The sequence below is a fragment of the Drosophila elegans genome, unplaced genomic scaffold, assembly GCF_018152505.1.
Source record: "Drosophila elegans isolate 14027-0461.03 unplaced genomic scaffold, ASM1815250v1 contig_520, whole genome shotgun sequence".
NCBI lineage: Eukaryota > Metazoa > Arthropoda > Insecta > Diptera > Drosophilidae > Drosophila > Drosophila elegans.
This window is the reverse complement of record NW_024545903.1, coordinates 2,757,778-2,771,720: the sequence shown is the minus strand read 5'-3', so window position 1 is coordinate 2,771,720 and position 13,943 is coordinate 2,757,778. Positions and strand designations below refer to the sequence as shown.

At 40.1% G+C, this 13,943-nt stretch overlaps 4 protein-coding genes across 4 annotated transcripts; 2 read left to right on the top strand and 2 right to left on the bottom strand.

The window, feature by feature from the left end:
- The first annotated feature begins 43 nt into the window (after window positions 1–43).
- Window positions 44–5,939, top strand: LOC108134670 (synaptogyrin). The gene is made up of 5 exons (XM_017255065.2): window positions 44–728; window positions 2,851–3,082; window positions 3,148–3,287; window positions 3,346–3,517; window positions 4,420–5,939. The coding sequence occupies exons 1-5, from the start codon at window positions 600–602 to the stop codon at window positions 4,473–4,475; spliced, it is 729 nt and encodes a 242-aa protein (XP_017110554.1). The 5' UTR covers window positions 44–599; the 3' UTR covers window positions 4,476–5,939.
- On the bottom strand, window positions 5,497–7,262 carry LOC108134669. The gene is made up of 4 exons (XM_017255064.2): window positions 7,052–7,262; window positions 6,723–6,992; window positions 6,392–6,667; window positions 5,497–6,332 (listed from the first exon to the last, which is right to left on the bottom strand). Exons 1-4 carry the CDS (start codon window positions 7,238–7,240, stop codon window positions 6,093–6,095), a joined length of 975 nt encoding a protein of 324 aa, XP_017110553.1. The 5' UTR covers window positions 7,241–7,262; the 3' UTR covers window positions 5,497–6,092.
- A 487-nt stretch (window positions 7,263–7,749) lies between these two features.
- LOC108134668 (procathepsin L) lies at window positions 7,750–11,166 on the bottom strand. The gene is made up of 3 exons (XM_017255063.2): window positions 11,064–11,166; window positions 9,395–9,726; window positions 7,750–8,633 (listed from the first exon to the last, which is right to left on the bottom strand). Exons 2-3 carry the CDS (start codon window positions 9,724–9,726, stop codon window positions 7,904–7,906), a joined length of 1,062 nt encoding a protein of 353 aa, XP_017110552.1. The 5' UTR covers window positions 11,064–11,166; the 3' UTR covers window positions 7,750–7,903.
- A 1,417-nt stretch (window positions 11,167–12,583) lies between these two features.
- LOC108134656 (zingipain-1) lies at window positions 12,584–13,896 on the top strand. The gene is made up of 2 exons (XM_017255049.1): window positions 12,584–12,679; window positions 12,970–13,896. The coding sequence occupies exons 1-2, from the start codon at window positions 12,584–12,586 to the stop codon at window positions 13,894–13,896; spliced, it is 1,023 nt and encodes a 340-aa protein (XP_017110538.1).
- Window positions 13,897–13,943: the final 47 nt, after the last annotated feature.

The following is a 13,943-nucleotide window of genomic DNA, read 5'->3' as shown; positions in this document are numbered from 1 at the left end:
ACTGCCTAAGCGAAATCAGAATTTGAATTAAAAATCAAGGATGGCCACACTGGCTGCGGCTAACAGCACGCTGTAAACGTGCGTCTAGCAGAGCCGTAAGATAACGCTGCTCGATTCCAACCACCTCGACATATATATAGTATTTGGCAAGAGTCCTGCGCGCTGACAGTCGAAATTCCGTTGAGAGCGAAGCTGGCAAAAAGTAAAAGTGAAAATCAGGCCCTTGAAAATTGTTCATCAATTATGCATTGATTAACGCAAGCGAGCGAGAACAGTGAATGTGGATTGAATTGCGAGAGCGCGCGGTTAACAGAAAGTGAATTCGAAAAAGGGATTGGCGTATATACACACATATATTTTTCTTTGCGTTCCGTAATCCATAATTGCGCGAAAGCAGAAGCACTCGAGCGCACTCACCACCCACACCACGCACGGTATATACACACACAGTTGTGGGTGAGCCGCCCCCACATTGCCCTTGGCCCCACGGACCCAAGAAGCGTTCGATTTTTCACAATAGTCGCAAGTGAAATCGCCAGTGAAATCGCCAGTGGAACCGCGACGGACCCGAGACAGAAGACCCATCTACACCCATCATCATGGACATGCTCAACCAAATACTCAGCATCAATAATGGGGGCGCCTACGGGGGCGGGAAGGCGGGCGGCGCCTTCGACCCGCTCACGTTCGCCATGAAGCCCCAAGTGGTCATCAGGGCCCTCTGCTGGGTGAGTTGCCACAAGCTCCGCTCGGGGATTCTAAATCGGAATCGGAATCGGAGTGGCTGGGATTTAAGACACACACACACCCCACTCACACGACTCGATTGTCACACTGTTTACACGACGACGCACACGCATTGTTGATGAAGTAATGGAGGAAACAAGTCCCTACAGACCGTTTATATACGGTCAACAAACCTTGAGCACTAGCTCATCTGAATTCTCGATATTATATAATATTTGATTAGATATTTTAGACAATTTTCTATTTTCCAATTTATTTTTAACTTTTTTAAAAGCATTTATTTCTTACAGAGCTTTTATACTGCATAACTTATAACTGAATCAAATAACACTTTAAACTTTTATATTAAATATAGATTTGTCTAAAATCATAATAAAGTATTAGGTAAACTATGTCCGCATTCAAAAATGTTATAAAAAAATGTTCTCAATGGAATATTTCTTTAAAACTTTATTAGGCTTACTTTTAAAATCAAAAAAATCAAAACTTTAGAAACATAGAACACACAAAATCACAAATAACTTGATTTTCATAACTTTATAAAAATAATGTTTAAGCTAAGTTCAATTTGAGGTATTATTTCTTCGTCTGCAGTTCAGTTTAAAGAGTCAATTGATGTGTTTTTATATTCTTAACTCAATAATAGTACTTCATAGAATAAAGCAATGTTTTCGTAATTTAAGAGAAATCTAAACTTTAGAGACAAGTCACTTAATTGTTAAAGCATTCCAAAAATAAAGTTAAAGCTTAGTTATTTAAAGGTATTATTTTTTCGCAGTTCAGTTAGTTATGTTTTTGGAGATTTTTAAATGAAACACTTAAATTATACCTAGAACTCTTGGCAATTTATTTATTAGAAATCTTTGAGGAGAGAAATTATAATTTTTTTAAGGAATAAGGGTGCGATTTTTACTCTTTTTTTCTTATAATAAACCTAATTTTTGTGGAATTACCAATTTAATCTAGTTAATATTGTTTTTAAATTGAGGCCGTAAATGTGACCTTTATGTGCCATTTTCCCTGTCGATGGTGTGTGCTCGTAAATGTTGCATAAACCGTATATGTGTGTTGCAATATAAGTAAACCATGAATGTCGCCACATAAACGCTGTGCCACTCAAATATCCGAGTAGCGCTTTGTCCGATTTGTTTACCCCAGTTGCGCAGGGGCGCATGGGATTTGCCCCGCAAAGGGGGGAGTAGTAGTAGTGCTCAGCTGTGGAACGGCCATATAGACTCTCACGCCCATGAATGCTTTATTATTGAATGTCGGAAAGTGTCCTGGCAATTGGCCACCAGGCTTAGGTCTTTATTTTACCACCGTCTTGATGTGCGTCACCATTGCGGTCGAAGTGGGAAAAATGCGATAGCCGAGGTTTGGCGCCTGTTTGCCTTCCATTTGTGTATACGTAATATTTTCCCACTCTGTTGACCAAGGACTCTGTCTTGCGATTGAAGATTTGCTCCCGCTCTCCTGGCCAAACAAACTAAACTTGGCCTTCATTCCGCAAATTGGGTCACAGCATAAGTACGTGTCTGCCTCGTTGTCTGTGTACTTGAACTTTTGGTTTGTTGCACCTGCTTAAGGAAATCGAATGTGGAGTGGGAGTTCTACGATCATAAAATATTACTATACTTACTTACTTTTTACTTAACAGATTATGGATTGTATAAAAATGTCCTACTTACTACTATAATTGGCTACCTTCTATATAAGAAAATGTAAAAAAATTAAAGAGAGAACTAAGATGTGTTTATAATATGTTCATATATATTTTAAAAAGTATCTTAATTTAGAATATACTTTAGAAGACCCTTACAAATTTATGATTGGATATTAAAATAAATTTCAAAATTTATAGAATTTATTTATAAATTGCATTTTAGTGAAGCGTGATACAAAAAAATACATTTTACTGCATACTTTTAGGTACATTTTAAGGTGATTTTAAATCAACTACGGGGCTAAAAAGTAACCACTAAGTAGGGGTTTTTAACATCACATACAAAACTGCTTATTCTTTGGCAGTACGGCGTTCGTATAAGAGCGACATTAAATCTTAATGTATATCCCAACTCATAAGGAATTTTCTCGATTTTGCAGCTCTTTTCGGTCGTGGTCTTTGGCTGCATATCCTCGGAGGGCTGGACGGAGAAGGACGGCAAGGAGTATTGCCTTTATAATGGTGACGGCATGGCCTGCAAGTATGGCAACATGGTGGGCGTCTTTGGGTTCCTGGCCTCCATGGGTTTCATGGCCGGCGAGTTCCTGTTCGAGCGGATGTCGTCGGTGAAGAGCAGAAAGCGTTACGTCATGGCCGACATGGGTTTTTCTGGTAAGCTGCAGTGCATTCCGTTCCGTAGCTTACGTCCCAGTTCTGATGGCAATATTTTATTGCAGCTGGCTGGACCTTCATGTATTTTGTGGCCTTCCTCTACTTGTGGTCCCAATGGAGCTCCTCACCCCCGCCGCCCCTGGGAATCGGAGCTGGCAGCATGAAGACCGCCATTTGGTTCTGCCTCTTCTCGATTGTCAGCTGGGTGGGTAGCCAAAGACTTCTATCCTAGTGTCCTTCCATCAAGGCATTCCTTTCTTCAGGCCCTCTGCGCCCTGATGGCCTACAAGCGTTTCCTGATCGGCGCCGGCGATGAGTTCACCTCAGCCTTCGAAACGGACCCGGCCAACGTGGTGCACCAGCAGGCCTACGGCTATTCGATGGACAACGACAACGACCAGTACAGCGCCTCACCGTTTAGCCAGCCCCAGCAGGGTAAGTCCATAGGTCTAATAAATTTGTAAATAGGTGTCAAGAGTGTTATCGGTTAGGAATCATCTACCCTTATTTACCTAAAGAAGTAAGAGTCCGTAACTCAAAAGTTTTACCAAAAATAATTTATAGATTAGATTATCTCTTTATTAACACTTTCTTAGAGCCGATTTCTCAATGTCATTTTAGGTTTTGACATTGAGTCGAATATTCGTTTCGGAAAAATTTAAAGGATCAATATCATGTCAGAGTTAAAACTTTTATAAAGACGCAATGGCTTAGCTAAAACGACAAAAAAAAAAGTTTGGCCATTTCAGGTTTGACAGTCCAAATTTCGTAACGATTTCTGATCGATTCTATAAAATTTGGAGTAAGATGGCATTAAGAAATAATTTCTTTAAAATATGTCGAGGGAAATTCAACTCAATGAAATTTGACTGTAACATCATATGATATATTAGTAATTAGTGTTAGGAACTTAAGTTAACTTCCATAGCTAGAAATTCTATACAGAAAAGTATTTCCATGTACATAGATAACAAAATATCAGCACTAATTAATAAATGTGTAATTTAACTATTGATATATCGATTTAACTAAATTAACTGATATATTTGTATATAAAGTTTGGAACACAACTAGAAATTCTCTACCTACAGTAAAGTATTTCCATTAAGCCAAATACAATCAGCACTACGATAATTCAAAAATTTATGATTTAAATATTGATATATCTAAATAACTATTTATATCACGACTATATTCTCAATTGCTCTATACAACAAACAAAACATTGCAATATGTCTCAGGAGTTCTTCTATTATGTAGAAAATTTGTTTCCATAATTGACTAGTTAATAGATTTTCTCCCGCAAATCATCTATTTATTCTGGTACATTTTCGCAGGAGGCATGGATCAGCAGCAGGCCGCAGGTATGGAGTACGCGCAGCACACCTACTAAGGAATTTCCACACAATTGCTCCTCCGTTGTCCGCACACACTCACTTCGATTTTGTAGTGCAACTGGCAAAGGTTTTACACGACTAAACAGCAACTCACAAGTTGGCTTTACCATATACACCGATGTCGAACATATAACAAGAGTAACCGAAACAATAACAGTTGATACAAGCAAGCAGCAGCAGCAGCAGAAACCAACAGAAACCAACAGAAACCAATCCAGATCGACGCACTGGCTTAAGCTACCAAAAAGATATATCAGGCGATATGTCGGAGTAGTTCGAGTAACTCTTAAGCTAGCCCTTTAAGTTGAGTGTGCAGTTTTTGTAGTGGGCATTTGTTGCAATATATTATACAGATATACAACTAGTTATATATCCCATATGTATACATGCTACCCGCGCTTTCAACGTTGTTAGTTATTTAGTGTTTACGTGTACGTATTATATGATTTTGATTTGTGCCAGACCCTGGTCCTCCGATCAGCCTGTTAACGATGGCATTAGCTTGCGACGGAGGGAAGCATGATGTTTTTTAGATAAATTTACACACGTTCAGTGCAAACACATAGTTGAAAAAAAAAAACGAAGCAATTTGGCCACCGGAAGGACAGACGAACCACTGCTCAAACCACATATCCAATATCCATCTGGACACAAATAGACCCACAAATAGACCTGCGGCCAGGGTCGAAGCTTGGTTAGATGAGCAGCAAAAGCAGCCACAGTAATAAACGCCAAACAATATGTAAATTCTAAACAGTAAGCGATCTTTAAACCGTAGAATTGTTTTGCGGGAATAAGTTTTCGGGATGTTACTGAAGGAATATTTCTAGTTATGGTTCGCAAACACGCTGAAAATGGTATAGGGCTTGTTCAAGGCTTGTTGTTGCCCCTCCCTACCAACGATTTGTATAGTAACTATAAATACCCAAAACAAATGGAATTATACTTATGTGTACAATACCCATAATGCATTGTAAAGTGGCGGTTTCACCCAAGCAAAAAAAAAAATAGAAAAACTGGGTGTAATGGCCCCTTTAATATACTCAAATATCAATGAATGTAAACATATTGATTACATAAATGTTCACTTAGTGCAGCAACTTGCGATAACCTAATAATGTATTTGTTAAATTAAAAACTATATACATATATATTATATATATTTACGGATTGTACGTGTAATACGAAACGCCCTGTTAAATGCAACAAGGAGATAGGGATCTCAGCAAATATACAAGTATAAATTAATCATGTAGAATTTGTGTGCGTTAAAATGGTAGGCAAAGAAACAAAAAAACCAAATTTACTCATTTCAAAAATTAAGATCGAAAAGAATAGCGAACCCAGCCCGAAATCGGCTTGAACATTTGCGAACACTATTGTAACAGAGAAACTCCTCAAACAAGATTCTCAACTGGAAATCCCTCAAATAAATATAAATAAATATTTTTAAAAACCAACCTGAAAACCTGTGAAGTGTTTTTTTGCCTGGTATACACGTATATTTATAAATATGGGGAAGGTTTAATAAGAGACTGGAATGTTTATGAAAATATTTTTGTTTCCCCTTACACTAAAATAGTTTATTCCACTTTTAAAAATTCTCCATCCAGTTAAATTCTTTGGTTCGTTTGCATCTTGTCCTTTGTAAGCTCTGGGTTAATGCTAGGTCGTTGTTTTATCTTCCACTCTTCAAAGTTAAGATCACTAAACTGATTTATACCCATCTGGAAAGACTCGATACCCGATTCGTATTGTAAGTTGTGTTTCTGAATCTTTTGCCAATTATCGCAGAAAATTTTGCGACGTTTCTCGGTTTCAGCTTGATCTTTATATTTTGCTTCAAAGTCAATCTGTAATTCAATTCATTAAACATATATAAACATTCTTAATAGTTTCTATCATATCTTACCAAAAACTTATTCCAGGCAGCCTGACATTTAACCGTGTCCGGATCATCTTTGGTAGTGTTCTCAAGCTTAGAAAACTCTGAGGCAACAATAGGTCTTTGTTTCTCTTTCCACTCTTCAAAGGTTAGATCACTAAACTGATTTATACCCTTTTTGAAAGACTCTACTCCCGATTCGTATTGTAAGTTGTGATCTTGAATCTTTCGCCAATTATCGCAGAATATACTATGACGTTTCTCGGTTTCAGCATGATCTTTGTATTTTACTCCAAAGTCAGTCTATAATGCCAATAGTTAAATTCGAAATTTGATTGTACTCCTTACCTTATCTCACCAAAAATTTTTCCCAGGCAGCCTGGCATTTAGTTTTATTTATCTCGTCCTTAGATGCTTCTGTAGTGGTTTCAACCTTGAGACGAGGTCGTTGTTTTTGCTTCCACTCTTCAAAGGTAAGATCACTAAACTGATTTATACCCTTCTTGAAGGACTCGACTCCCGATTCATATAGTAAGTTGTGATTCTGAATCTTTCGCCAATTCTCGCAGAAGATATTCCGACGTTTCTCCGCTTCGGATTCGCTCTCGTAGTGCACATCGAAATCGGTCTATAAGCAAAAGATTTTTCTCAGCGATCATTTCTTGGAAATGGGTAATCAGAGCTTACCAAGAACTTTTGCCAGGCAGAGTGGCATTGACTCTCCACTTCTGATCCGCCTGGTGGAGCTGTGGTTTCAATGGTGCTATTCGCCTCTGTTCCCGATTCGATTTTGGGTGTTATTGTGGGTAGGCCCCAAGCCACGCCCATCAAAATCAGGAACAGTGGGACGCCAGCGGTAAGAAGAGCTGATCCCATCTCAAAAACTTTTCTCGTACTGAACTGCAAACTGCGAGCACTGCTAATTATATGTATAAAGTCAGTTGCATTGTGAGAAAAAGAGCGGAATACCTCTCGCGAGAACCATTGATTCGAATACCTTGAATTAACGTTCTCTTTTCTCTTTGGTATAAATCAGTTAAGAGAAGCGGATGCAATTACCTGTGTTTATTTATTGCATGAGTTCACAAGAGATCTTCAAGTGTTTTTTGCATACTCTTTTAGAGGTTTCCTTTAAAAAGTTTAATATTAAGTTTAAGCCGACATTTGATCTGGTGTTGTTTTACTCAAATGTTATATGTCCATTATCAGGTTTAATTTGCAAGGGTATCCTAAACTTTCTCTTTCAGTAACTCTTTCATTCATTCAGTAACTAGTAACTTACAATTAAAAGAGTTCAAAAGCTGAAACGTGTGATACTCACGTCTTGTAAAGTTTCTATGCGATCCATTTCCATTACACAGTTGTAGGGAAAAGCTCAACTTAAATTTACACTGATAAGGCACTTTTTTATTGAATAGTCGGGTGACTCATGGACAGCATGACGTCACCGCAACGCTACATACTACAGTAACAAAGTTATAAATTCGTGGTTTGTAATTGGCTATACTACCTATCTAATTGAGTTTCATAGTTGGCTGTCTACAGAATCGGGTAACTGCACTCGCTGGCGATGCCGCAGAATCCGCCGGCATTACGTGGAAGGCGCATAAAGCCACCCTCGCCCCAATTCTGGGAGTACGAGTTCTTGATGATCCAGTAGTCGCGTCCGTTCTCCGAGCCGTAGCCCACCACCGTGACCGAGTGGTTCACCTCGCCCTGGTTGCACTCCTCGTCCTCGTAGATCCCGCCGCTGTACTGCTCGAAGGCAATGGTGTCCGCGTTCATGGAGCAGGCCAGTGGGCCCAGTGTGGCGATCACCTCCTTCATCTTCTCCTCGTCTCCCGGCGTGATCGTGGCATAGTCACGGATCTTCACCAGACTCTCCCTGGGCGGACGACCGGCCGTCTCGTTTTGGCGGCACTGCATCTCCGTCTGCGTGTACGGATATTTGTTGGCCAGCGTGACGCCGTGATCGCGGATATACTCGAAACCGTACTCCTGGAAGCCACCATCGCATCCCATGTTGCCGTAGTCATCGGCACAGTCCACCAGATCCTGTTGCGACAGCGAAACCAGCACTCCCGTGCGCCGGAAGAGGTGACCCTCCAAAGCACCCGTGGTGGCGAACGACCAGCAGGCACCGCATCCCACGCCCTGGAATCCGGGCGGCGTCACTCCTCCCTTCTCACGCCAGTCGAACTTCTCCGGAAGTTTGGCACTTGCCGGACTCTTGGCAGTCACAAAGTTTATGTGGCCATTAGTGTATCTCCTGCAAGGCAAAACATTTAAGATGAATGTGGGTGTTAATTAAGGTTAAATTAATCAACCTTTGTTAAACACAATTTATAAAATAAAGTATTATTCATTTTGTAATGCAAGAAAACTAATTGAAGAAAATTTTAGCCTTATATGTCGGTACATTAAAGATTAACTTGTATAAAATACAAACAATACTTTATATCCATATATATAAATACAATATTTATATGTATAGATACAGACATATAGGTTATTAGTCATGAACATCTCCAAGGTAAAAAAAAAATGTGTAACACTGAAATTGGAGCTTTGAAAAAAAGTACTTCATAATAATATGGGTAGGTATTTATTAAATGTTAATGAGTAATAAATAGTTTCCAGTGACAAATTGTGAAATATATAATGATTTTATTATCTGAACAAGTAGATAATAAAGATTTGGTAAACGGCTCTCGTTCATATATTGTGAGTAATAAATATACATTTACATTATATTGAATGGCTTTTGTTTACTTGCGCCGAAATAATTTTATTCGGAAATGGCAAACCTATGAATGAGATTTTTTTGGGAATTTTGCTGAACTAGTATGGCATTCACAAAGAAATACCGATCACGTAAATTTACTAGCGTCCATTTGGCTAGCGTCCACCAGAAGATTCAAAACCCGTTTAAAATTTATGAGACAGGTGATAATTTCTTTTATGCTTGAGAAACATGCCCTTATGCTTATGCTGGGTGGGAATTGCGTCAGAAAATCAGGTGCTACTCACTCGCCAAATTCGGAGACCTTTGAGCCCAGCAAGGTGGCGATTTCCTTCTTGGTCATGTCGGCCAGCGGATTGACACTAAGCCGGAATCCGGATATGCCGCTGTCCGCATTCTTGTTGCTCAGCGTGATCAGCGACATTTTGGCCGCAAAGATACTCTCGCGATAGACGCGCTCCTCGTCCGAGTACACCTTTCCCGTCTGGCGGAGGAAGTCGTCGAAGTTTTGGACATCGCAGAGCTTGGGGAACGACTGCAGCTGCTGCAATGACGCAGCACCCAGGAGGGCCAGTCCCAGAGCCAACTGCAGCCACATCGATGAGCACACGATCCGCATCTGGAACGGGGGAAAACAGAAAGAGTGGAAAGTGTTAAGTAACCACTTGGCCAATACACAGTAACCCCGTCCCTCGACCTCTTTTCCGCCACATCTGTCAACGTTAATCGCAGGCAAATTTGGCCGGTCCATTCACCTCGAACCGAACTAACATGTCGTGGGTCTCGTGGAATATCTAATACATCTGCAACTATTTAGGGAAATTCAGCTATTAATATTAATTTATTAGCTAATAAAGCCGATTATGAAACTTCCAAATTATACAGTGTGGAGAAGGTAAATATGCCTCAAATGTCTATAAATACTTTTTCAGGTCGTAATTTGATAACAAGGTTTATTAATATACTGAACACAAGAAAGGAAGCAAGCTTCGACAAGCCGAAGTTCATATACCCTTGCAGCTTTTGCAAAAATTAAATATTCTTGAAAACATTAAAATTATGATTTACTTTCGTATATTTTTAAAAACATTGAATTTTTTTTTTGTTTTTTTTTTATTTTTTCCATGGTAGCTTTACGAGTCGTACGATTTTAAATGGTTTAAACGACATCAGTTTCTCACAAAACTAAAAAAATAACTAACAATATTTCAACGATCAATTTTCAAACCATATATCCCAAACAAATCAGTAAATTTGATTTGTGTTAACCACCTTGTGGTTAAAAGCTAATGGTTTCTTAGATGAAAACAACTTAATGATCGGTTTAGCGAAAAAACAACATATTATTTTAATTTCCTATCCCGCAGACTATCCACTTCTGCCCGCAATCGCCTTAATTGGTAATTAATCACACACTGGCTTTAACCATGTCTCAATTTCTCATCTTCATTCAATGCTTATTTGGCTTAGCTCGTGGACTTTTGAAATTATCAGAGCATTTGAAATTCACTTTTCCGGTTAGTTCGATCACTGATGACATATGCATAATTATTGCATGAATAGGTTCATTTGCATATGATTAACATAATTACGTGTGTGTAAGCTTTTGATTCGCTCGAAGTAAGAAATGGTTATCATATTGTGTATTGGCCTCTCCTTTTATTTCTTTCGCCAAGATTGGCCTGGCCGAGGGCCAAATAAATCAAATCTAGATTAGGCAACCGCCGACCAAAATTTCACTTTCGATGGCATAAATACTGATCACATGCTGGGCCTGGTGAAAGGCGATGGATTCCTCTCGTAAGTCCCGATTTCTATTCAAATGTAAGCTTTAATTGCAATTGCAGTTCTCTTGTCCGATTTTTGATTTGCCTGTAATGATGCTCCTCGAAATGGAACACAATAGCCGAAGAAACACACACGACACACAATATGTTGAAAGCCCGGCTTAATCACCTTTTATGAATATCTGGGAGCAATATCGTCCGCGTTCACAGATCTGAGCGAAGATGGCGCAGACTCGAAGACCGGCGAGGTTATAAGCGGAGCTCGAGACGCACACCTCGGTTTTATAGGGTCCATGGTTCGAACCTGGCCCGTGGGACATCCAGCCCAAACCAGATGGGCCCCAGTTTGAAACTATTCGAAGACCGAAAACCGACTGGCTTTCTGGTTTACGGGTCCATAACTATCTTAATTGTATGCATGTTTAGAAATTGTTTATTGGTCAATATGAAGGTGGCTTTAACGACATATGTATATTGACTCATTTGAAACCAAAAAAAAGGGTCAAACATGTGTATAATATGCAAACAAGTGAAAAAGTGATTAATAAATTACTTTTCAGCCTATAACAAGCAAATAGCCAATATAATATGCAAACAAATGAAAAAGTGATTAATAAATTACTTATCAGCCTATAACAAGCCAATAGCCACATAACTAGGAAAGCTTACAAAATATTTATATTTTTAAGGTAATTAAATATTATTATGTGCCATTAGTGCCTACTAAATAATTGTTTAAGACTTAAAAATATGTCTTCGGAAACTAATTCCCGAAAATATACATATTTGATTAAAAGCGATAAGAAGTAAGACACTGTCTAAATTATAATGTTTATATTACCAGAATAAAAAATATTTAAAAATTAAATTAAAAATGTTTGTATATATGTATATCAACATTTCAGTACGTATTACTTTTACAGATTAGTCATTTGTTAGCAAGCTGATACAGAAAACCTAGTCAATTTTATTTGCATTTCAATTAACAAATTTGTGGTCGTTTATTAACCAAATATTTTAGTTTGGCTGCTAAAGAGTTCATTGACTGCTAAAGGGCTTATTCTTCCGCGATTGGAATTGCCAAGCAACTCGTTGAACACTTGGCTTACAACAATTTAGCCAAGACTTCAAACGGACCTGCCAACGGTGTTGCAATATTTATGGGCGCCATAAAAGTATGAATGTGATTAATCATGCTTGCGGAGAAGACAAAACCTAGACAAGTGACGACAAGTTGTTGGAACTAGAGTCGCTTTTACGATGCCTATGTCTATGGGTATGGGTTTGGGTATGGGTATATCTGAACTGGGCCAGTGGGGATTTCGAATTAACAGAGATACGAGAACCCAGCGAATGGCAACGATACGAACCAGAGCGCATTTGACAAGTTTATTGGGCAAACAAAGCGCACCCCGACTTTTTCTTCTAACGGGGGCTTATCGAGAAGACCCGCCCGGAATATGGATACTACTTTATACTACGCTCGTAAGTGCTGTAGGCCAAGTGCGAATTCAAGGCCCCATAGAAATCTATTTGCACTTTTCTTGCGAAAGTATGTAAGTCTGTATGGCACTACATATATGGTAAACTTCTATTTGCTTTTGCAATCAGAAGGAGAGTTGCCAGTGCCTATAAAAGACCGTTCCATGGTTCTATGGGCATCAGTTGGTTCGCTTTTCGGGTTTCGTCATGTCCAAGTTGCTGTTTTGCTGTCTTCTGCTGGCCGCCGGCACTGGATGGGCCTTTAATCATGGCCAGGATTTAAAGGATTTCCAATCTTACGTGGTGAGTTTGGCAGCAGAATAATAGGTCAGAAGGCACCTAAATCTCTGCCCTTTGGTCACGAATACATACATATAAGCTTAGTTTTCAGCTGTAGTCAGAAACTGGTAACCAATATGCAACTTATAATGATAACCACACCTTCTATTGAGTTTTATACCAAGAACTTACGATTGAAAAGTGACTTCTAAAAGAGTCATTTGTCAGAAAGATTATTTTTGATTTCATATTTTATATAACTAACCTTTAAACTTTATATTGATACAAGTCCTAAAAAAATGAATTGTTTTCAGAAAACCTTCAACAAGACGTATGCGTCAACTTCGGCCAGCAACTTTGCCAACTATTACTTCATCTACAACCGCAACCAGGTGGCTCAGCACAATGCCCAAGCGGATCGGAATCGCAGCAGTTTTCGCGAGGAGGTCAATCAGTTTTCGGACATCCGGCTGATCCAATTCGCGGCCCTGCTTCCCAAGGCCGTTTCCACGGTGACTGCGGCGGCCAGTGATCCACCCACCACCCAGATGACAGCCACAGCCTACGACATCATCAAGGACTTTGGACTAACCGTAGCGGTGGAGGATCAGGGCGTTAATTGCAGCAGTAGTTGGGCCTATGCCACCGCCAAGGCCGTGGAGATTCTGAATGCCGTGCAGACGGCCAATCCGACGCCCGCCTCGCTGTCCGCCCAAGAACTAATCGACTGTGCGGGAATGGCCTCCGGATGCAGCACTCAGTCTCCCCTGGCCGCCCTCAACTACCTCACCCAGATGGCCGAGTCCTATCTGTATCCGGAGGTGGATTACGTCAACGACAATAGCCTGAAAACTCCGGGCATGTGCCAGCCACCCTCCTCGGTGGCCGTGGGCGTTAAGTTGGCCAGCTATGTGTCGGTGGCCGATAACGATGATGACGCCATCATGCGCTACGTGTCGAACGGATTCCCCGTGATAGTGGAGTACAATCCGGCCACCTTTGGCTTCATGCAGTACTCCAGTGGAGTGTATGTGCAGGAGACGAGGGCCCTCACCAATGCGAAGAGCTCGCAGTTCCTGGTGGTCGTGGGCTACGACCACGACGTGGACTCCAATCTGGACTACTGGCGGTGCCTGAACTCGTTTGGCGAAACGTGGGGCGAGGACGGCTACATTAGGATCGTGCGCAGGTCCAACCAGCCCATTGCCAAGAATGCAGTTTTCCCCAGTGCCCTTGCCTAAAAATAACTACTTTCTAATCATATTTCAAATAAATGACTTTGACTTAA